Source organism: Protobothrops mucrosquamatus, unplaced genomic scaffold (assembly GCF_001527695.2).
Source record: "Protobothrops mucrosquamatus isolate PMUCROS unplaced genomic scaffold, P.Mucros_1.0 scaffold3535, whole genome shotgun sequence".
In the NCBI taxonomy this organism is placed as follows: domain Eukaryota; kingdom Metazoa; phylum Chordata; class Lepidosauria; order Squamata; family Viperidae; genus Protobothrops; species Protobothrops mucrosquamatus.
The window spans coordinates 63,709-85,948 of NW_015389504.1; the positions used below are offsets into that span (position 1 = coordinate 63,709).

A 22,240-nucleotide genomic window follows, 5' to 3' on the forward strand; every position below is an offset into this window, starting at 1 on the left:
TCTTAGTACTTAACCAGCCCGTTTTACATGTCCTTAAATTTGTATCTATAAAAATTGTGTGTGGATTTTCAGAATAACAGTGTTCACACAATACATTATTTAAGAAGTCTCCTCCCCAAAGCTGTAGTCGATAGTGGCTTCTTAGCAGATAGTTGCAGCTCATGTAAGTGGTCCTGCCCATATTTGTTTAAATGTTTCTATCACCCCCGTGAGAAGCAAGAAAACTAGTGAGGAAGCATGTAAGTCTGTACAGGTAGTCCTCACTGTCTGACCACCGTCAAGAGCCAGCAACTTTGTTGCTAAGCACTGCACCGTGACATCGTGTGATGGCACCAACTTATGACATCAGTTCCTGTTGCAATCAATGAGTGACTCATCATAGGATGATGTCACATGACCATAACTTGTGACTTCCTGCCAGCTTCCCTATTGACTTTGCTTGTTGGAAGCCAGCTGTGAAAGTCGCAAATGGTGATCACATGACCACAGGAGGACCATTGTAAGTGTGCACCGGTTGCCAAGCATCCAGATTGCGGTCATGTGATCACAGGGACGCTGTGATGTCCACAACTGGACATCTCTATTGCCATTGCAAATTTGAACGGTCACTGTATCACTAACTACCTGGAATATGTAAAGGCTTGGAGATGGGTACAGTCTTCATTCTGAAAGAGGAGAATGTATGTGATATGAGGAATTATATATGTCTTCATATAAAAAATAAGGAATTGTTTTCTTGACTCTTAGAAATGTGTAAAGGGCGCCTATTTGGAAAATTCTTCTAATCGGTGATGTATTTTTTTTTCAAAGGGGCTTTTTCCCTGTGGTGATCGGCTTTATTAGAAGAGTGCCAGTACTGGGGTATCTGTTGAATTTACCTGGTATAAGCTCAGTAAGTATTAAATAATTTCACACAATACACAGCAAGTTCTGTTTTCCTTCTGTTTCTTGGATTCCATTTAAAGAACCTGGACCAGCCTGTACAGAGATGTGCATTCAACATTTGGATCACCAAATGCTTATATTTGCCTTCAGGTAACAAGGATAACAGGATTCAAAATTAACTCTATGTCAGTCTAGGCCAGTCTTCCCTGTCCTTATCTTTAGTCTCCAGATTTTTTTGGACATCATCTCCCCATGTTTCAGGTCAAAAGAGATATCATTTTACCCTGGATTTCTTTCTCTACTATTTGAATTTGAATTAGGACAGTTTTCATACAATCATTCACAGGTCGTTGTTTTTAGTTATCTTGCAGCTTATCCCAGCAAATTGAGTTTAAGGTTAAAAGCTGGTTTGCCAAAGAAATGGACTGGTCCTTTAGTTTCATGAATCCCTTGTTGATATGGAGAAATTGTCATGTCACACGTAAAGCCCCCATCAGATTTACTCAAGTCACTTTGTCAGTATAAATCACAAGTTTGTGAAAAACTACTTACCTCCTCTAAACATTTCTGGATTTTTACTTTTTCCCCCCCATTGATTGTTGTCAGTGATTCATGTAAGTCAAGTCTTCCTGACATATAAAGGAAGTATAACACAAATAAAAATCTAAAATGGGCAAATACTTTTTCAAAGAACTATATCATTTATGAAACTTAATATTTAAAAAAATCATATTTTTCCCAAACTTAACAAATACGTACTACACCCTCTCCTCATTTAGTGACTGCATTCTGTTTCAGTGATTTGTTTGTTGAACAAAATGGTCCCTAAGTGAACATGTGACACACACACACACACAGAGAGAGAGAGAGAGAGAGAGAGAGAGAGAGAGAGAGAGAGAGAGAGAGAGAGAGGGTACAAAAATCACTGGTTGCTGTTGTCTCATTCAGATAAAGTTCTCTCATACAATGTCTTGTGCCTGACTTTATTTTTGCCTCCTTGCAAAATGGAGAGATTGCTTAAATCGTCTCTTCTTGAGTTGCTTTTCTCCATAACCTTCCCTAAAATGTCAGACTCAGCTCTGTGACCTTAATTAATTGATTAGAATCCTCCTCCTGATTTGCACTGCAGCTTGAAACTGATCAGACCTTAATCAGTTTCATACTGAAGACTTTGGTTGTTGAGTGCACCAGATTTTGGAGGGCGTTGGTCAGAAATTGAATTTTTGGCCACCACTTATTAATGCCATCTTTGCAACTGGTCACTAAGTGAGGACCATCAGTCATGGTTTTCCAATTCCAGTTTGAAGCGACAGCCTAACATTCTCTAAATCCATGGGGGCCTCTATGAAGGAGAAGGACAGTTAAGGAGACAACGAGAGATAATTTTTTTCTTTTAAGACTGCTAAATGTCCGTTTTCCTTGAAATGGGCTTGTGGTGTCTTGTTAGGTGCATTATCCACCACCACCCCCGCCCCAAATAATGGGGAACATTTAGAGAATGCTTGAGAACAATCTTCAGACTGCCCTGCATGCATGTGTGAAGGCTTTCAGAAAAGGTTTCACTCTAGAAAAGTTTGAGGCAGCTGAGAAAACATCCGAGTAACAGGAAAGGCATCAAGAACTTATCCACATGCCATTTTATTTTGAGCATCCTTTTTTCCTATTTTGTGCACCAAGACTGTCGGGAGCAGTAAATTAAACCAAGCAAATATAACAGATTTATTGTTCAAAGCTCATTAAAAGGAGACAGCTCAACTATCAGCTCAGCTCACCTGTTGCTTTTGCTAGCATCTCATCCCCCTAACTTGGGTATAATGGTTTCTGGAGATACAGAATGAGGATGGGCAATCTTCCCAGCTAAAATACGTTCAGCTTGTCAAATAATAGCAAGTTGACATTGTATATTGCAGAGGTGACATCCAATTGCAAGGGGAGTTTCCAGAAGGGAAATACAGGCATCTGGCAGGCCTCACCAGGCATATCTAAGACTGCCTGTTGCCCACGTCCATCTTTACAAGGGTCAATGCTCATAAAAGAACATGGCACCATCCTTGTGGATGTTGACACATTTCTTTGCAGCTGTGATTCTCTCTCTCTCTCTCTCTCTCTCTCTCTCTCTCTCTCTCTCTCTCTCTAATTTTGCATTTCTGAACATGTCTAATATTAAGCATGTGGTGGCTGGCATTTGTTCAAGGCACTTCAAGTGCTTTATAAATAGAGAATTCTAAATAGGGTACATATATACATACGTATCTAGGATTATATCATATTTTTAGAATGTGGCTGCAATTAACGTTTAGGGTAGAAGAAGCATGCTGCCCTTTTCTCGACCTGACAGTGTGCCATGCCAAAGATTGGCACATCTTGGTTTATTGCTACAGGAATCACTGAGCCCCACATCATGCCTTTAGTTTCCAAGGCATCAGTGCGTTTAATGGATTAAAAAAAAAAAAAACCTTAGTTAATGTAGTTGGGTTTTCTTCTTACATTAAATCTACTTTAAATAAGTCTGTTCATAATTTGGCTTGACATCTTGCTTATTGCTTTTCTGTATCAATATCATTTATAAACTGGACTTTATGGAGTTAAATCCGTTTGGAAAAGTTAATTGTTGATGTTTTCTTCAAAGCCTGCGTAGGTTCAGGAGACAATTCCCAGTAATGGTTAGTTGAAAATATCATCTTCAGTCTATTAATGCATGAATGGCTGATTATTTTTCAAAACAATATTCTTTTCTCTCCCCCCCCCCCCTTTGGGTTATTGAGCTAACAGTTTTTATACTTGCATTATTTCTGATTTATTTAATTTTTTTTCATTCTGTTGCATCTTCATGTTGCTCTGTCTTAACATAAAAACATACCATGCCTAAATGCGGACGGTCTTACTTTGTGTAACTTACGTAAGGCCTTGGTTAGTATTGTTTGAATTAAGATTATACTACACCCAGTCACTCACTTAAAATGCAAGTGTTGAAGTAGCATCAGTGTGTTCCATTCTTAATGAATGTATTAAATTACAATTCCTTTTCCCTATCTCAATTCCACCTTCTCTTCTGTCTCCTTTGCCCACAGCTTGTAGATAAAGCTGGAGAAAGCAACAACATGGTATAATGATTGACAAAGATCCTGAAGAACTGGTCCTAAATTTATATTATTTATAAAACCTTCATGAAGATCAAAAATCAGTCCAGCACAACGATTTTGTTGTATACAAAGGCGACGTTTGAAATGGTCTTTGAAGTAAGTTTCCAATTTATACCATAGTAAACCTATTTAATATGAATATTAAAAAAAAAAAAAACAAAGCAAAACACCAGAAGCAAAATTGCAACCTAAGACTCGGCATTGACATACCAGGAATGCTGTGAACTCAACTGGCGGAAAAGTCGCGGAAATGTTAAAACTTTTCAAGACTTCTTCCTATTTTTGGAGTACAAGCTAAATGCAGCAAAAACTCCCCATGGAACTAACAGTGCCTGTCATTTTTACCTCCTTATGTCTGAAGTCGTAATGGAGTGATCATGGGTCAGTTGATAAGGTGTGGCCCTCCTCTCTTCCTGCCTGCCAAATTTCCTACTTCCTCTCCCTTTTTGGAAGAATTTTTTTTTTCCTTCTCCCGACTGTTTGTCCTTTTGAAAGCAAGACGGCATCGTTAACGCTTGATTCACGCGGCGTGTCAAATGGATTCTCATTTTTAACAGTAGCAGAAGACTTCATCACACGGTTCAGCTGTATAAATCTCTCTGTAAATAGACGCTGAAATAAATCTTTGTAGGAAAAAAATGTTTCAAGCCAAATGTAAATTTTCATTACCTATATCTTTACCTTTGGAATATGCAAAAAAAAAAAAAAACCTACATTTTTTTTTGTACGGAACTGTACAAAACTGTCTTAAAACATTCCTGTTTGATTCGGCAGGGAACGGAAAAACCAATTTTACACTCCTTTCTGTTGGTTCTCTTTATCCCAATGTCTGGTAAGTGATGGAAGCAAGAAGTAACCTTTTCTCATTGGGTAAACTGTGTGCACATAATAGGTAGCGCCGGAAGTGAGTTGCTTTGCTTCATGATGTTCACACAGTTTATGACACGGGAGTGCCAATTTGTGCAAGAGCATTTCAATCCCGAATCTTGTTTCTAATTTGGTTATTTCTAGCCAACATAAAAGTTCTAAAACATGAAGCATCATGATTTGTTTACTGGTAATATCTGAGGCCCGGGAGCTAGATTTGAAGCACTGAGCACTACTCTTAATCTGAAGGAGCATAGTTACAACTTATTGTGTAAATAACTTTTTCTAACCATCAAATCAATCAGTCAGTTTGCTGGGAAATTTTGGGAAATCATATTGGTAGCCTCGATCAAGTGGCGCCTTAATTTGTTATACTTTGATGATTAGAAACAGCTCCTATTGCCACAAATGGCAAGATTCAGAACCTTTATGGACATTCTACTGCAGTGGTCCCCAACCTTTGCAGCATGGCGGCCCAGCTGGGTTGGAGGGGAACCAGGCCATGTGAGCGGTGGGCCGGCGCGCATGCAGCTCTACTCACACGAGTGACGCATTGGTCCCACGTGCATATACATGTGGCTTGACTGCAAGTTGAGCTGCCTGCACATGCCTTTGCGCATTGGGCTGCTGCTCACATCAGTTGAGCTGCACACATGGGGGTGTGCGCCAGCTCGCTGCTCCCACGGCCCGGTTGCAAATAAGGCACAGCCCGGGGGTTGGGAACCCCTGTTCTACTGAACTGGCAAAAGAGAAAATGTGAATGACTTACACCAGTGGTGGCGAACCTATGGCACCCGTGCCAGAGGCGGCACTCAGAGCCCTCTCTATGGGCGCTTCTCTGAACTGCTGGGGGCAGGCTGCGGAGCCCCAGAGTGCACCGGTTGAGGGGCCGGCAGGCTGTGGCTGCTGACAGACACTGTCGGCCCCCATGTGCTCGCTGGCCTCTGTGTGCGGGGGCCGATGGTGTCAGGCAGCAGCCGCCCCAGCCCCTGCCTTGCTTTGCCCTGGGACGATGGCACCCCCGCCCTGCCTCGCCTCACCCTGCAGGACGAGCCTCCTACCCACCACCCCACCTGCCAGAGACCCCCTGGATCTCCCCCAACCCTGCCCGGCCCCCATAGGCGTCCCTCCCCACGAGCAACATCGAGGTGACCACGCCTACCTTGGTCACACCCACCCAGTCTGCCATGACCACCACAGCCACGCCCACTCAGTGGGCCACGCCCACCTGGCACCCGGCGATAAATAAGTGGGTTTTGGGTTGCAGTTTGGGCACTCGGTCTCTAAAAGGTTCGCCATCACTGACTTACACAGTAGGACAATCACATTGTTCCTTTTCTGCCAGTTCTTGCTGTGGTCCTCGATCATAAATTTATCCTGATGTTACTTTTGTTGAAGCAGCAGGTTAATGTAAAGCTGTCGGTTTGTTTAGATCTGAACGGTTCAAACAGCCAGACAAATGCCATCAGCTACGAGTGAATAAACGCTAATTACTAATACACAAGGAGGGGAACTATTTTGTTCTTTGAAAATGCACTGTGTTCTTCTTTAAAAGGACTTTTTGATGAGACAAATCAATTTGGTAAAGCTGTGAAAATCGTTTTGGAGTCGACGCTTCAGGAGGCATTTCTCCATGAGCTTCCCCATTGTAGAGGAGTCAGCCAAAAAAATATCCCATTGCGGATCATTCTGACGCCAAAATAGAACACTCCAATTTTGAAACAAATGGTCCTTGTGTTCTGGAGTAGTCCGATTCAAAATGGGCCTGCTTTGATGTTGGACCACTTCCAAAAACATTTCGAACATCCCGTTCCAGAGTTGCAGTATTATATGATGGAACGAGTGACATGCTCCGGTTCCACTTCTTTGATTTCATCTTGGGAGAAGTATCCCTTAGGAAAGGATGTTGTTGTTTTTTTCTCCTCTAAACCAGAGTTACCCAACCTTTACAGCTTTGCGGATCGGTTTGGGGGGAGGGGCAGAGGGGATGATCCCATCAGAGCAGCCAACAAGCGCATGCGTACATACAGCTTCATTTGTGCAAGTGGCGGGCAAGTGCACCTGCCGCTTGCGCAAAAGGAGCATGTGCACCCGCTCATGTAACTGGGGATGCGCATGTGCACGCTTGCGCATGCGCATTCCGGCCCACCGCTCATGTAACTGGGGATGCGCATGTGCACGCTTGCCCACCACTTCCATGGCCCAGTTCCAAAGGACTTGAGGCCTGGTAGCGGGCCGGGGATTGGGGAACCCTGTTCTAGGCAGCTGGTTGTTTTCAGTCTTAAAATAGACGTAACTAATCTAATTATCCCTACAACACTAGTAAAATGGGAGCTTGTTTTAAATTGCAGGCTCTGCCTCTTAACTATTTTAAAAAGTATCCTGTTGAGTTGAATAGGTCATGCTCAAAACATAAACCTTGGACATCTTTGCTCTGTATGCGCTAGTTCTCATTTTATATTTTGGCTGTAGCAAAGAATTTTTAACTCGCTTCCACACTGTAAACCCTTTCAGTTGTAGTTTGTGGGCTGGGAGAGATGCTTCAGATCTGGAGCAATGCACATGTTCTTAGAGCTATTAAACTGGGTTTCATCAGATGTTTTTGCAACTTCAGGAGTCTTTCCAGAAGGATCAGGCTGCCAAATTCTCTCCTTTACATTTTACAATGAGCCCCGTTTTGAGTTTTTGATTCTCCAACACGCTACCAAGTAAGAAAGATCCTAACGCAATAGGAACAAAAAAACCTTCCTATTTCTTTCCTGTTTCTGATTCTTTTCCATGTTGTGAAGGTAGCAGAAGAAGACATTGCTTCCAGTCATTTCTGGACATAATCTCATCAAAACATTGTCAGACGCTACCGTTCAATTAATCATACCCATTCTGGCTAAGTGTAATTTATTTAAATATAGGTGAGACGTTGGTTAAATAGCAAACATAGTAGTATCATCATGCTCTAGAGCAGCGGTCCCCAACCTTTGGAGCTTGGTGGCCCGGGGTGTGGGTGTGCGTGAGTGGCAGGTGCACAGACGTGCACACAGCTCCACTTGAGTGAGCAACTTGCACCCTCCACTTGTGCGAATGGAGCTGTGAGTGCAAGCACCCTCGGCTCGTGCAAGTGGAGTTGTGAGTGCAAGCACCCTCTGCTCGCACGAGCGGAGCTTCGGGCGCATACGTGCGTTTGCTGGCTGCTCGTGCGAGTGGAGCTTCGCCCGTGCGTGCTTTCTCATTTCTCCCGCATCCTCGGGAACCACGGCCCGAGGGTTGGGGAACCGTGCTCTAGAAAATAACGCGAAGACAATTTGCTTCTTACACTGTCCAGTTTGGAAGGCATTCTTTCACTTTCCTGAGATTCATATTAAAATTCAAAACATCTTTTTTTAAAAAACAAAAGCAGAAGCCCTGCCAGTTTTTAAGTCAGCAGAGTGCAAGCATCAAGTACCACTACTGCTCTTGTTGTCTTGCCAGACCATCCTAGAAAACCCTGTAGAGTTGCTTACGAACCAATGGAAGGTTGTAAGTGGTATAGTATATTTTCACTTTCACTGCTCTTTACACTAAAAGAAGGATCCAGAGAATTTGACTTGATTTAAGCTAGTTTGCTGTGTTGTGCAGTTAAAACACTATTATGTTTACGTTCAGGGAGCAAAATATAATCCTTGCAATTTCTAAGATCCTACCCCTTAGCCGCTACAACATTCGTTTTTACAGAATTTGATATTGCGATAGAAGATGTTTGAACGATCCTTTAACCTTAAGGCTATCTTATGTTTGTATACTTGGGAATCATTGTGCTACACTACACTGAGGCTCATTTTCAAGGGTAAAACACACCTAGGACCGAACCTCGTTATGTTGTAATCATTTGCAGAAATAATATCTTCTGTAACAGATAAGATCTGCCCATTTAATTGTAATTTTTGATTGCTTGAAGACTCACCTAAGGATCTTGTTCTGGAGAATATATTGTAAATATACTTGTCATACCTTGAATAAATGGGTACTTTTTCTACTAATCGCCAATCGTCTCATTTACCAAATACCTGACTATTAAAATGCAGTGCTTTCCCCCAGTAACTAGCAAAGGAGATCTAAGCCAGGGCTTTTCAACCTTTTCACCCATTGTACCGCTTTTAGGATATGGCAACATCCGAGGACCACCAGTCGCCTAGCAAGGTGTCAAAAACATGATAAAGAACAGGTAGTCCTCGACTTACAACAGTTCGCTTAGTGACTGTTTGAAGTTACAATGGCACTGAAAAAAGTGCCCCCCAAGCCACAGCCGAGCAAGACACCTGCCTGCCCACCCAGCGGCGCTCTTCCTCCTGTCCGAGGTTTTCATTGTGAGCATTTCTGTTGAGGATTGGCAGCAGGGTGTGTGTGTGTGTGGTTTTTGCTTCCCTCGTCTGCTGGGTGGTTGCAGCAGGTTTTGGTCACTTCACATGACCCTGGGACACTGTGACCGTCATAAATATGAATCAGTTGCCAAGCATCTGAATGTAAATCACAAGACCCTGGAGATGCTGCAACATTCCAGTTGATCAGCGTTTCTTCCGGGCTCAGCAGAAGCACCAGGATCAGTGCTGCTTTCCAGCTGATTGGTGCTTCTTCAGGGCTCAGCAGAAGCACCAGGACCAGCGCCGAGCTCCAGCTGGAGCCTGGCGCTGATCCTGGCGCTTCTGCTGAGCCCTGCAGCTCCAGCCATCTCTCGCTCAGGCTTGTGCGGTGCTGCCACCGGTTCAGCTCATTCCCTTCCCCCGCTACCACTTTTCTAGGATGGTCGCGTACCACCTGCCAGGTGCCAATGTACCACAGGTGGTACCCGTACCACTGGTTGAAAAGCCCTGATCTAAGCTTATATAGGTTTAGATACGGAGGGCACTTTATCCAGAAATGAGGTAGGAAGGTGATGGACAAGAACCAGGAAATTGGAGGTCTAGTTTTGCCTCAGGCATAGGTGATCTTGGGCCAGTCACCCTCTCTGAGCCCTAGGAAAGAGACAAAGAAAAACCACTTCCAAAAATATTGCCTAGTAACCTCCATGGACTTGCCCTGTGGGTGTCAGGATTCAGGACTGATTGTAAAGCCAAAAACAAAAATGCACAGAATTTCTTAAAATCAAACCATATTTTGGGGTAGCACAAGTGGGTGACTTTAAGATTCCGGGTCAACCTAATCTAGAATCCTTGTTCATCAGAATCTGAGCATCTCTTGTCCATTGGTGTGAACCATAGAAAGGGCTTGCTAAGACCAGCAAGTTAACACGAGCAGGATGGAGCATTTAGTTTGCCTATTAGTGTCAGTTTTATTGACGTTGGCTGCCCATCTACTTGACGCCTTAACAAAATACAAAGTTGTGTCCCTGGTTCCTTTGTGGGGGAAGGTAGTGATGTTGGCTAAAGGAGTTGCAAAGTTCTCTTTTCCTCAGCCAGATGTTAAAAATCTTGATCCAGAGAGAATTTATCATGAATGGAGGGAGGCAAACTCCCAAGATAGTGTAAGTGAATAGGCGCTCATATTGAGACTCTAGAAAGAGTACAGAAAAGAGCAACAAAGATGATTAGGGGACTGGAGGCTAAAACATACGAGGAACGGTTGCTGGAATTGGGTATGTCTAGTTTAACGAAGAGAAGGACGAGGGAGGACATGATAGTGTTCCAATATCTCAGGGGCTGCCCCAAAGAAGAGGGAGTCAAGCTATTCTCCAAGGTGCCTGAAGGCAGGACAAGAAGCAACGGATGGAAACTAATCAAGGAGAGAAGCAACCTAGAACTAAGGAGAAACTTCCTGACAGTTAGAACAATTAACCAGTGGAACAACCTGCCTCAAGAAGCGGTGAGTGCTCCAACACTGGACGTTTTTAAGAAGAGACTGGACAGCCATTTGTCTGAAATGGTATAGGGTTTCCTGCCTGAGCAGGAGTTGGACTAGATGACCTCCAAGGTCCCTTCCAACATCATCATCATCATCATCATCATCATCACCACCACCACCACCACCACCACCATTATTATTATTATTATTATTATTATTATTATTATTATTATTATTATTATTATTATTATTATTATTATTATTATTATTATCTAGTGGGCCATACAATTATATGATTCATTTTGCTGATGAAAAGTAATTATCTACCATTCAGACCTCTCGCCATTATACCGAACAATTAATTCCTAAGCACTTTGGATCTCCGAGACTACAAAGATTAGCTTACACTAGGGGGTTTCCAAACTTGGTAACTTTAAGACTTGTGGACTTCAACTCCCAGAATTCCTCAGTCTGCATGGCTGGCTGGGGAATTCTGGGAATTAAAGTCCACCAGTCTTAAAAGTTACCGAGTTTGGAAACCCCTCGCTTAGGCCATTGTCAAAAATTCAACCTTCACTCCTGAATCCAGGCAGAGTCATGAAAAGCTATAAAATATCTCCTTCAAAAGTCCTTAAATGCCTGTTAGGGACTACTTCCTTTATAAAGATGTCAGATCTCCAGTTGTCATAATTGCCCCCAAATGAGCACAGAGGACCAAAATCAATTCATTACACTATTCACTGCTTTATGACTTAATTTTCTTCTTCCCCATTAAAAATGTGGCAGTTTTGGAAGGAGTCCAAAGTTTTATGAGGCTACTTACAGCTCAAAGGAGTCCAGGATAGGCAGCTTTGTTTTAAACCTGGGGATTAGAAGGATGATAATGCATCTCTTGTCTGGTCCATCAACCATTTCTCTTCCCAATTGTCTCCTCTTTCCTTTTGCCTCTTGATTGTTGCACAGGCAAAGTTGTGTGCAGAGGGAGGTGGGTTGAAAACCCAGAGAGAGAACAATTTGTGTGTTTGCTTACATCACTCTTACTACTCTTAAAACTATAAACCTTCTTAGCACAGGATCTGACCCACTGTGTCATTCTGAGTCAATCCTGGAGGATTTCTTTACGAAACTCTTGAATCAGTTTTCTTAAAAGAAAAGAAAATGTGGACAAAGCAAATACAAGGATCGGAGACGAGGGTATAGGTAGAATTAAATGTCTGTTTAGACCCATTTTGGAATTCTTGGAAGGCTGAGTTGCTTTCCTTCTCACTGAAGGAAGTGATTGTTTGAATTGCCCGTCTGGAGCAGCAAAAGACAAGTAGAGAACAATGGATGTAAGCAATGACTGCAAGAGTTATAATAATAATAAAGTTGGAAGGGACCTTGGAGGTCATCTAGTCCAACCCCCTGCTCAGGCAGGAAACCCTATACCAGTGATGGCGAACCTTTTAGAGATCGAGTGCCCAAAAACCGGTCCCCCCGCCCACCCCCACTTCGCCCCTACCCGCAGCCCGTCCCCGCTCTGCCCCCACCCCGCCCGCCCACAGGACTACCCACTGCCTTCACGGCCCGCCACAGATCGGCCAAACAGCCCAGCAGCGCCATGGCAGCCACGCCCTCCACCCACGTCCTGCAGCATCATCTGCGCGACAGGGCGCAAGTGCAGTGTCCCCGCTGTCTGGCTGCCATGTTCTTGGCTGCGCTGCTTGGGTGATTCTCTGTGGGGGCTGATGGTGAGGAGGGGCCACGGGGGAGGCGGGGCTGGGGCAATGGCATGCGTGCCCACAGAGAGGGCTCTGAGTGCCGCCTCGGGCACACGTGCCATAGGTTCGCCACCACTGCCCTATACCATTTCAGACAAACGGCTGTCCAATCTCTTCTTAAAAACTTCCAGTGTTGGAGCATTCACCGCTTCTGGAGGCAGGTGGTTATCTGCGATAAATACCCCTCCAATTAAAAATCTCAGTGGTTGATTTATTCCTTACATTCCACCCTCACCCCCACTCCAGTAATAATCTATGCTGCAAGTTTTGTAGCACTTTTGGAGAAGTGATTAGATTTCAAGAAACCACTTTGGAGTTGATGCAGCTTGCTCAGTGAAGTGTTTACTGCATGAAATACGGTTAAGAGCTAAGTGTCAAGTGTAATTTCAAACTCCAAAAAGATCCTAGTTTCATTGAAAGATGGAAGAGTTCAGAAGAAAAATATTCGTTACTGTGGTTTGCCATAATGCCAAAATATATTTATTTGTTAAATTTATTTGCTGCCCATCAGCGTGGGGCTACACTGGGCAGTGTACAACAATAACACAGAAACAAAAATGATTTAAAAATGTAAAAATGTGGTTTGGCATCTTATTATTATCTTACTAAAGGAAACCAATACATGAAAAGTCACAAGTTAATGCAATCCTAGTAAACCCGTATGTTCCACAAATCAAACATTTTCTCTTAAATCCTTCACATTTCAAGACTTTCTGCCTTTGGATGTATCTTTAATTATATCAGCGTTGTTGCATATTTAATATATGAACCATGATTTATGGTTTAGCTCAGTGTGTCAACTAAGAAATAGTGTTTTAGTCACTACTGTAAACTAAGATTAAATTATCAATTAGTACAATATGCAAACCCAGCCAATTTCCTGGTGGCGCAGTTATCCTGACTTTGTAAACTGCTTAGAGAGAGCAGTAAAGCACTGTGAAGTGGTATATAAGTCTAAGTGCTATTGCTATTGAAGGCTACTTATGCTGACTGCTGGCTGCCAGCAGTTCGGCAGTTCAATTCTCACCGGCTCAAGGTTAACTCAGCTTTCCATCCTTCTGAGGTCGGTAAAAATGAGAACCCAGATTGTTGGGGGCAATAGGCTGACTCTGTAAACCGCTTAGAGAGGGCTGTAAAGCACTGTGCAGCGGTATATAAGTCTTAAGTGCTATTGCTATCTAACCATCTAACTCAGACATGTCAAACACAAGGCCCGGGGGGCCGGATGTGGCCCACGAAGTGGTTTCATGTGGCCCGCGAAGCCATCCTGGAAACAGTGAGGGAACGGCCCCCGCTGCTTTGGCCCTGGCCCAGGCCGGCCGGGAGCCAATGTACAATTTTGTGGTGGCCATCTATGCTGAAATGCATTCAGTCTTACGAGGTGTTCCGACAGACCTTTGTCACTCCTTGGTTGGGGACGGCGCAACCGGGGTGGGGGACCCACGTACGACCCCTCCACAGTGGGAAACACTCCTTACTTCTCTGCGTGGTAGCGGACCTTCACCGGTCGTTTATCGGAAGCGGATGAAGTGTATAGGCCGAACTACCCGAGACCCCCTCCCCAAAGCCGTCCGTCTGGGGTGCTCTCCTCACAGCGCCGAGAGGCTGAGCCGGGCGGTGCAAATCCAAAAAGAAATGCGAGGCTGCCCAGCTCCCAGCCTGCCCGGTTTCAGCAGGCAGCGGGGCGCTCTCCTCACAGCGCCAAGAGCTGAACTGGGTGGTACGAATCTGATGAGAAGTGCAATGCTGCCTGCCCAGTTTCAGCAGGCAGCAAGGTGCAAAGTTGGCGAGCTTCGCACTGCCCAGCTCAACCTCTCGGCGCTGTGAGGAGAGCGCCCCGCTGCTTGCTGAAACCACGCCCACCCAGTAGGCCACACCCACTCCATCCACGCCCACCCAGTAGGCTGCACCCACCCTGGCCACACACCCCGCCCCCCCCGAGGGCAACCGCAATACTGATGCGGCCCTCAATGAAATTGAGTTTGACACCCCTGATCTAACTGCTTGTGCTGTGGCTGCGGTGACATCATCCCAGGTGCCTTGAAATTTCCTGGGAGACATTCTTGAACTATATGTGTTATCGTTGTTGTTTTTTTGGTGGACCACAGTCACACTGTGGGCTCTCAGCCATTCCCCACTTAAAGAACTTTGCCTTAGTTCTGGCATGGTCTGTCCTGAATTTTTTTTCAGGTGGCTCCATATTTTGGCGGGCAACTGCACCCCTTGGAGTAGTTTTGTTGGATCTGCTTGGTTGTGTTTATTAAAAATCACCCATCTTAATTGCCATTTTTCATCCAGATCGTAAGACTGTGGTATATTATTATCATCCCAAATTGGTTTCCTAGACTTAAGCCTGGTGAGAGGTAGAGAGTCTAATATTTTATGTATTGGAAGATCTCTAGGACTCAATGGCATGTTTATCTTAGACCACTCTCAGACTGTCTGTCGTCACCTGAGATCAGGAGGGGCAGTGTTAGAACATGGAGCTGTGAGAGTGGTATGGATTGAAGGGTTCCAAATATTATTCTCATTGTGTCATTAAGGTGAACATCAATCTTGTTGGTATGGCAACCTCTTCCCCATACAGGTGCGCAGTATTCGGCAACAGAGTATACTAAACAAGCTGAGACAGAGTGTTTTAACCCTAACAATAAACCATATAATAGTTTAACACGATGACCAATTTCTTAAAGCATGATGAAAACATCTGGTTCTGGTTCCTGCATCAACAAATGAAGACATTTCTTCATTTCTAGGATCTATATTTTGTTACCCTCGGTTGCTGTGCTGTTGGAAGGGAACTAGCCAATGATTCTTATCCCCACCCTCTGAAATGATGCTCTGTGGTGAGAAATCTTATGAACTAAGCTCACCCCAAAACTAGTCTAGCCAGTTCAGTTTCTAGATGGTATTTTTGTAGCCCCGCAGAACTGGTTGGCAAACAGATCCGAGCATCATCATTTACTGCTGACTAATTATTTGAACATTTCCATGGTAACCTTCACTCTCTGCCTTCTGATCTTGTAAAGACTTATTTGCATCTTCCTTTCCGCTCTGCTAAGACCAGAGGACGGCCATCGAAAGAAACTGATGGAAGAAGAAAGAAGAAAGAAAAGCTGGGTTTGGCTTGATGACTTAGCTAAAATGGAATTTTTGTTCCACTTCAAATACTGCAACCTCTCACAATTCAAAAAGAGAGATTCTGGAATTGCAAATGCTTCCATCGATTTCATTTCAAATGTTTTTATCCCGTAGGTCGAGTTCATCTGAATACAGTGTGATAGAATGGTGTGGAACAAATTGAAGGCCCACAATCAACCATGGAAACCCACTGATGATTTGGGGCCAGTCAAATCCTCCTGGCCCAACCATTCTTTACCACGATTGGGAAATGCTCTTTAGGCCACCTTAAGTTCCTGGGTGATGCCGAGAATACGTCGGAGACAACGCATATGAAAGGTGTTCAGCTTTCTCTCCTGCCGCCCAGTCCCTAGCCTCTCCCCTGCCAGCCACCACCAAACCCTCACTCCGGCCCCGGTCGCCGTTAGGCCAGCCTCCGTTTACAGTCAACTTGGCGGCTGTCTCAAGTCCGTTTGGCAAACGTTCTTCCCCCTGCTGCTGGACCAGTGAAGCGCCCCTGGACGTTTGTCGGCCCAGCGAGGCGCTCCAGGATGACGTCGGCAGTGACGGAGCAGCAAGCAGCAACGGCAATGGCGGTGGAGCGGCAGGGCGGCGGCAGCAGCAACGGCACGGCTACGGGGCCCTCGCTGGACGGCGGAGCGGCAAAAAGGCGACGCCTCCTGCCACCCGAGTGAGTAGGCCTCGCAGGGCGCGACATCATGACAAAGTCCCAAATAGCACAGTCCTGGAATGTGCTGGAATTTCTAGCATATATACACTATTGAAACAGCAACGTCTACGCTGGCTTGGGCATGTCGTGAGAATGGCTGATGGTCGGATTCCGAAAGATCTCCTGTACAGAGAACTAGTGCAGGGAAACCGCCCCAGTGGGAGACCTGAGCTGCGATATAAGGATATCTGGAAGAGGGATCTAAAGGCCTTGGGAATGGACATTAACAGCTGGGAATCCTTGACCTCGGGTTGTTCAGCCTGGAGGCTAAAGACGCAGCATGGCCTTCTCCAATTCGAAGAGACACTTGTGCGGCAGGCTGAGGCAAAGAGACGGGAGACAGTGAAGGGCAGAGAGGCCTGGTGTGCTAGGATCCATGTGGTCGGAAAAAAGTCGGACGCAACTTAATGACTGAACCACCACAACAACACGATCATTTGGTGCTTAGAGAACTGTCTGAAATATGTTTCAGTTTTGAAAAGACTTAGCTAGCAGTAATTAAGTCCATAGTTAGCAAAATCAGAGTTCCTCATAATGGATGAGCCTTGGATATATTTCTCAGCCTACAATCCTTAAGAGGATGCAAACCCCTTAATTTGTCTTGAATTTAAGTCCATCTCTGATGCAACCTGAAGATGGAGCACCAACTTAGTTTTAGGACAGAGAGTCTTCAAACTTGGCCCTTTTGTGACTTGTGGACTTCAATTCCCAGAATTCCTCAGCCAGGCATGCCAGGAATTCTGGGAGTTGAAGTCCACAAGTCATAAAAGGACCAAGTTTGAAGACCCCCGTTTTAGGAAATTGATTTTTTTTTTTAAAAAAATGATTATGCATCATCAAGTCAGTGTTCATTCTTCATGAGAGCTTTTCTCCAAGGAGGATAGACCCCCATTCTGGTCCTTCAGGTCTTCCAACGATGCACCCATGGTCCCTCTAATTCAGGGGTGTCAAACTCAATTTCACTGAGGGCCGCATCAGCATTGCGGTTGCCATGGGAGGGCTGGGTGGGTGTGGCCAGAGTGGGTGCAGCCTACTGGGTGGGCGTGGATGGAGTGGGTGTGGCCTACTGGTTGGGTGTGGCCAGTTCTACATCATTCGTGTCAAGGGGGCCTGTGGGGGCCTGGGCAGGAGTGGGACAGATCTGAGGGTCTCTGGCAGAAGGGGATGGGACCGGGGCAAGTGCCAAGGCATGGTCCACCAGGGCAAGTGCCAAGATGGCCACCACAAAATTGCACGAATGCAGCGAATGTGGTCTGCTTGGCAAACCGCAGCTGAACATCCAATGTGAGAGGGAAACAAGATTGATGGTATCCTTGATTTAATAACTACATCAAATCAACCATCACCTCTTTCTTTTCTACTGGAACAATTAATCAGTGGAACAACCTGCCTCCAGAAGTTGTGAATGCTCCAACATTGGAGGTTTTTAAGAAGAGACTGGACAGTCACTTGTTAGAGATGGTATAGGTTCTCCTGCTTAAGCAAGGGGCTGGACTAGAAGACCTCCAAGGTCCCTTCCAGCTCTATTCTATTCTATTCTATTCTATTCTATTCTATTCTATTCTATTCTATTCTATTCTATTCTTTGTTTCTTATCCCATCCTCTCCTCTCCTCTCCATTTCTTATTCTATTCTATTCTATTCTATTCTATTCTATTCTATTCTATTCTATTCTATTCTATTCTTTGTTTCTTATCCCATCCTATCCTATCCTATCCGTTTCTTATTCTATTCTATTCTTTCATTATTCCATTCTATTCTATTCTATTCTATTCCATTCCATTCCATTCCATTCCATTCCATTCCATTCTATTCTATTCTATTCTATTCTATTCTATTCTATTCTATTCTATTCTTTCATTATTCTATTCTATTCTATTCTATTCTATTCTATTCTATTCTATTCTATTCTATTCTATTCTATTCTATTCTATTCTTGATATCCCTGTGTGTGTGTCTGAGAGAGAGAGAGACTGTGTGTATAAAGCCAGGTTTGTGACTCGCGTTAAATTACAGCCTATTCTTCCTCGCCAGCTGGAGTCGACTCGCCAGCGAAGGAGACGGTCGATCCTTTTGGCAGCCACGTGAAATCTCTTGTCAACGTGCCTCCTTCCTTCCATTCGCTTTGCAACAGCGGACCAATGAGAGCGTCCGAAAGTTGTTTTTTGTTTTTTTTTTTCCCCCGTCCCGCGTCTTGCTCCCCCTAGCGGAGCTTCGGAGGCGGTGCCGTTTCCTGCCGGTGATGCAATAAATCCGAGCTGGGTCGCTGCTGTCCGCGGCGAGGAAGCCTCACTCGCGGCTGCAACGTGTCTCATCAACGGCCGCTGTTGCTCCGGTCCCCAAGGCTGCCGAGGAAGCGGAGGGACGGGGTGGGGGGAGAAGGAGGGCTGCCTCTGCCAGTTGCAGCGGTGCAGCCGTGCAGAGATCCGTCCAGGAGAAGAAGAAGAAGAAGAANCCAGGGTTGTGTGTTCCTCTGTGGGTCCTAAGTGAATTGGCTGAGCCAAGTCTGCATATTTATTGATGTAGATGCACGTTCTGTATGCTTCCCATTTTTCTGAATATCTCAATCAGTCAGCATTCCATGACTGCAGATCCTTATTTATTATTGGGTCATTTGGGATCATTTTTCTTGGTTTGGGGTAACACACACACACCCCATCTTTTTTTTTTTTAGCTTTTTGGAATTTCCCCCAAGCTTGCTGCTTTCTGGGTTGTACTTTAGGGACTTTCCCCAAATTTCCTGTCGCCACACAGCTAAACCGTGGTGCCAGTTGAGCTACATAAGCACTTTATGAATCAGCTCAGTGTTAGTGTTGGTCGTGGGGCTAAGGCACCGTTTGTTGAAATGCTGTTTTGGAACAACCACCGTGGGCTGGGTTTCGACCATCTGCACAAATTGTCCCTTGCGAAGCAGGGCGGATGGGTCCAACATCACGCAGAAGCAAATTTGAATGAAGCATAGAACAGGCTTTCTGTGACATGCTTGACAATAGGAACGGAATGTTTTTAAGGGTGGGTGTGGGGATATGAGAAGCTAATATTGATTGATGTATGGGTGGTAGGCCACAACATGTTAAATGCATTTTTGCTTTCCATCACCAACCACCTGGTCTTTTTAAAAGTGTAGAGAACCAAGGGGGGTAGGGGGAGGGAAATAGAGGTTTACTTGAAGAGGCTGCAAATCTGGTTTTTCAAGGCTTTCCTAGTTTTGGGATGGTCCATTATTGCCAATAAAGGAAAATATTTGTAGCTCAGAGTTGAAATGAGGGGTCCTTGATGCTTTCTGAGCTGAGCTGTTTCCTTGCAGATGTTTCATTACCCGACTAGGTAACATCATCAGTGCTAGTGATCCGTGCTAGCACTGATGATATTACCTAGTTTGTGTAATGAAACATCTGCAAGAAAACAACCAAGCTCAGAGAGCACGAAGGACCCCTCATCTCCCTTATTGAGACAGAGAAATTCCATCAAGTTTTGGAATATCAAGAGGATTCCAGGATGTGGGTCTTAGACCTTTAGCAAAGCTGGTGTAATGTATTTGCTGATGTCCACCAGCCTTCTCACTGTTGCATTCAGGATGGGTGATAGTTTCCAAAAAGTCTTCAAAGGTATCTCCAAGATGAGTTCATTGCAATAATTCAATCTAGATGGAATGAAGGCATGTATGTTGTTGTTGTTAGTTGCGAAGTCATGTCCGACCCATTGCGACCCCATGGAACAACGTTCCTTCCTGTCCTCTACTATCTTCTGGAGTCCATTTAAGCTCACGCCTACTGCTTCAGTGACTCCATCCAGCCACCTCATTCTTTGTCGTCCCCTTCTTTTCTTGCCCTCAATCATTCCCAGCATCAGGCTCTTCTCCAGTGAGTCCTTCCTTCTCATTAGGTGGCCAAAGTACTTGAGTTTCAACTTCAGGATCTGGCCTTCTAAAGAGCAGTCAGGGTTGATCTCCTCTAGGACTGACTGGTTTGATCGCCTTGCAGTCCGAAGGCATGTATAGCTGTGGCCAAATCTGCCCTGGGCATGAATGGAAGCTGTCCTAACTCATCCTTCATTCTAACTCACCTGGGAGAGAATCAAATCAGGAAAACCTATGGTGGGATAGAAAAGGTAAATTGAGAATAAGGTTGTTCAAGGAAGGCAACAATGAGGACATTCTCTTAGGTATTTCTACTCATGACATCTTTGGGGCATCCCTAGATAAAAGCAAACCCAGGATAGGAACTTTCGTTTGCTTGTTTAGATCAGGGTGAGATTTATGCTGATGAGTTTTATCTCCAAACAATCTTGGCTCCCATCATCAATCCTCAGATATGATAACTACAACCAGTTCTCAACTTACCATCATTCGTTTAGTGACTGTTCAAAGTTGAAACAGCACTGAAAAAAAGAGACTTATGACCATTTTCCATACTTCCAAGTGTTGCGGCATCCTTGTCACGTGATCAAAATTCAGACGCTTGGCAACTGGCATGTATAAATGACAGCTGCAGTGTCTCAAGGTCATGTGATCACCTCTTGAGACCTTCTGACAAACCAGGTCAATGGGGAAGCCAGATTCACTTAACAACCATGCTGTTGACTTAACAACTGCAGTGATTCACTTAACAATGGAAGCAAGAATGGTCGTAAAATGGGGCAAAGCTCACTTAACAACTGTCTCGCTTAGCGGAAATTTTGGGCTCAATGGTGGTCGTAAGTCAAGGACTACCTGGATAACCCCCAACACCCTCTGCAGGTCACAGATCCCCTATTACTGATTAGATTGTAGCATACCTATGGGAGGTGACAGCATTGACTGGACCACTTAGGACTACAGGATGCCGTAAGCAGTCCATCAAAGATTAACCACTTGATGATAATGATGTTTATGTTCAGGTGCATGAAATAAAACAGCAAGGAGAGCAGTGTAATTATGCGCATGGGAAGCCATAAGTGGCAGGAGCAAGAATGAGATCAAAGGGAAGATTAAAATTAAGGATAAACATTGCTGCATTGTGTGTTCCTGGTAAGAGTTCACGCGTGTCTAATTCAGGATACTGTACTTCATTCCATTTCCTCTCCAATCTGGTTTGCATTTTCTTACCCAGTAATTGCCAAACTACCAAAAGAATATGACACTTGGTTTTTTTAAATGTACGTTGGCTGATACATCCTCTTTTAATAGACTTCCTTTATATGATGAATATATGTATGTATGTATGTATGTACTGTATGTATGTATTCAATACTACACAATCTTTGAACTCCGGGATAAATATAAATCAGCTGTTTATTGTTAAAAAATTTAAAACAATAAAAACAACTATTTACAATGTTAAAACAAACTTAGCTTTCGCTGGTCCACTGCCAGCGTCTTCAGAGTAAAGCATTGGGGTGGAGAAAGATCTCTTATGTATGTATGTATGTATGTATGTATGTATGTATGTATGTATGTATGTATGTATGTGTTTTAATAATAATAATAATAATAATAATAGTAATAATAATAATAATAATAATAATAATAATAATAATAATAATAATAATAATAATAAAGTTGGAAGGGACCTTGGAGGTCATCGAGTCCAACCCCCTGCTCAGGCAGGAAACCCTATACCATTTCAGACAAATGGCTGTCCAGTCTTTTCTTAAAAACTTCCAGTGTTGGAGCATTCACCGCTTCTGGAGGCAGGTTGTTCCACTGGTTAATTGTTCTAACTGTCAGGAAGTTTCTCCTTAGTTCTAGGTTGCTTCTCTCCTTGATTAGTTTCCATCCATTGCTTCTTGTCCTGCCTTCAGGCGCTTTGGAGAATAGCTTGACTCCCTCTTCTTTGTGGCAGCCCCNTAATAATAATAATAATAATAATAATAATAATAATAATAATAATAATAATAATAATAATACAGTTGGAAGGGACCTTGGAGGTCATCTAGTCCAACCC

At 44.1% G+C, this 22,240-nt stretch overlaps 2 protein-coding genes across 2 annotated transcripts in view; both read left to right on the top strand.

The window, feature by feature from the left end:
- GOLT1B (golgi transport 1B) overlaps window positions 1-4,652 on the top strand; it is a 16,669-nt gene extending 12,017 nt beyond the window's left edge. The window contains exons 4-5 of the mRNA XM_015827163.1: window positions 811-892; window positions 3,957-4,652. Of these exons, the coding sequence (XP_015682649.1) occupies window positions 811-892; window positions 3,957-3,995 (121 nt within the window). The 3' untranslated portion in view covers window positions 3,996-4,652. The remainder of the gene's footprint in view (window positions 1-810; window positions 893-3,956) is intronic.
- Window positions 4,653-16,176: 11,524 nt separating this feature from the next.
- The window catches only part of BCAT1 (branched chain amino acid transaminase 1), a 51,471-nt gene continuing 45,407 nt past the window's right edge, over window positions 16,177-22,240 (top strand). Inside the window, exon 1 of the mRNA XM_029286390.1 lies at window positions 16,177-16,248. Within this exon, the coding sequence (XP_029142223.1) occupies window positions 16,177-16,248 (72 nt within the window). The remainder of the gene's footprint in view (window positions 16,249-22,240) is intronic.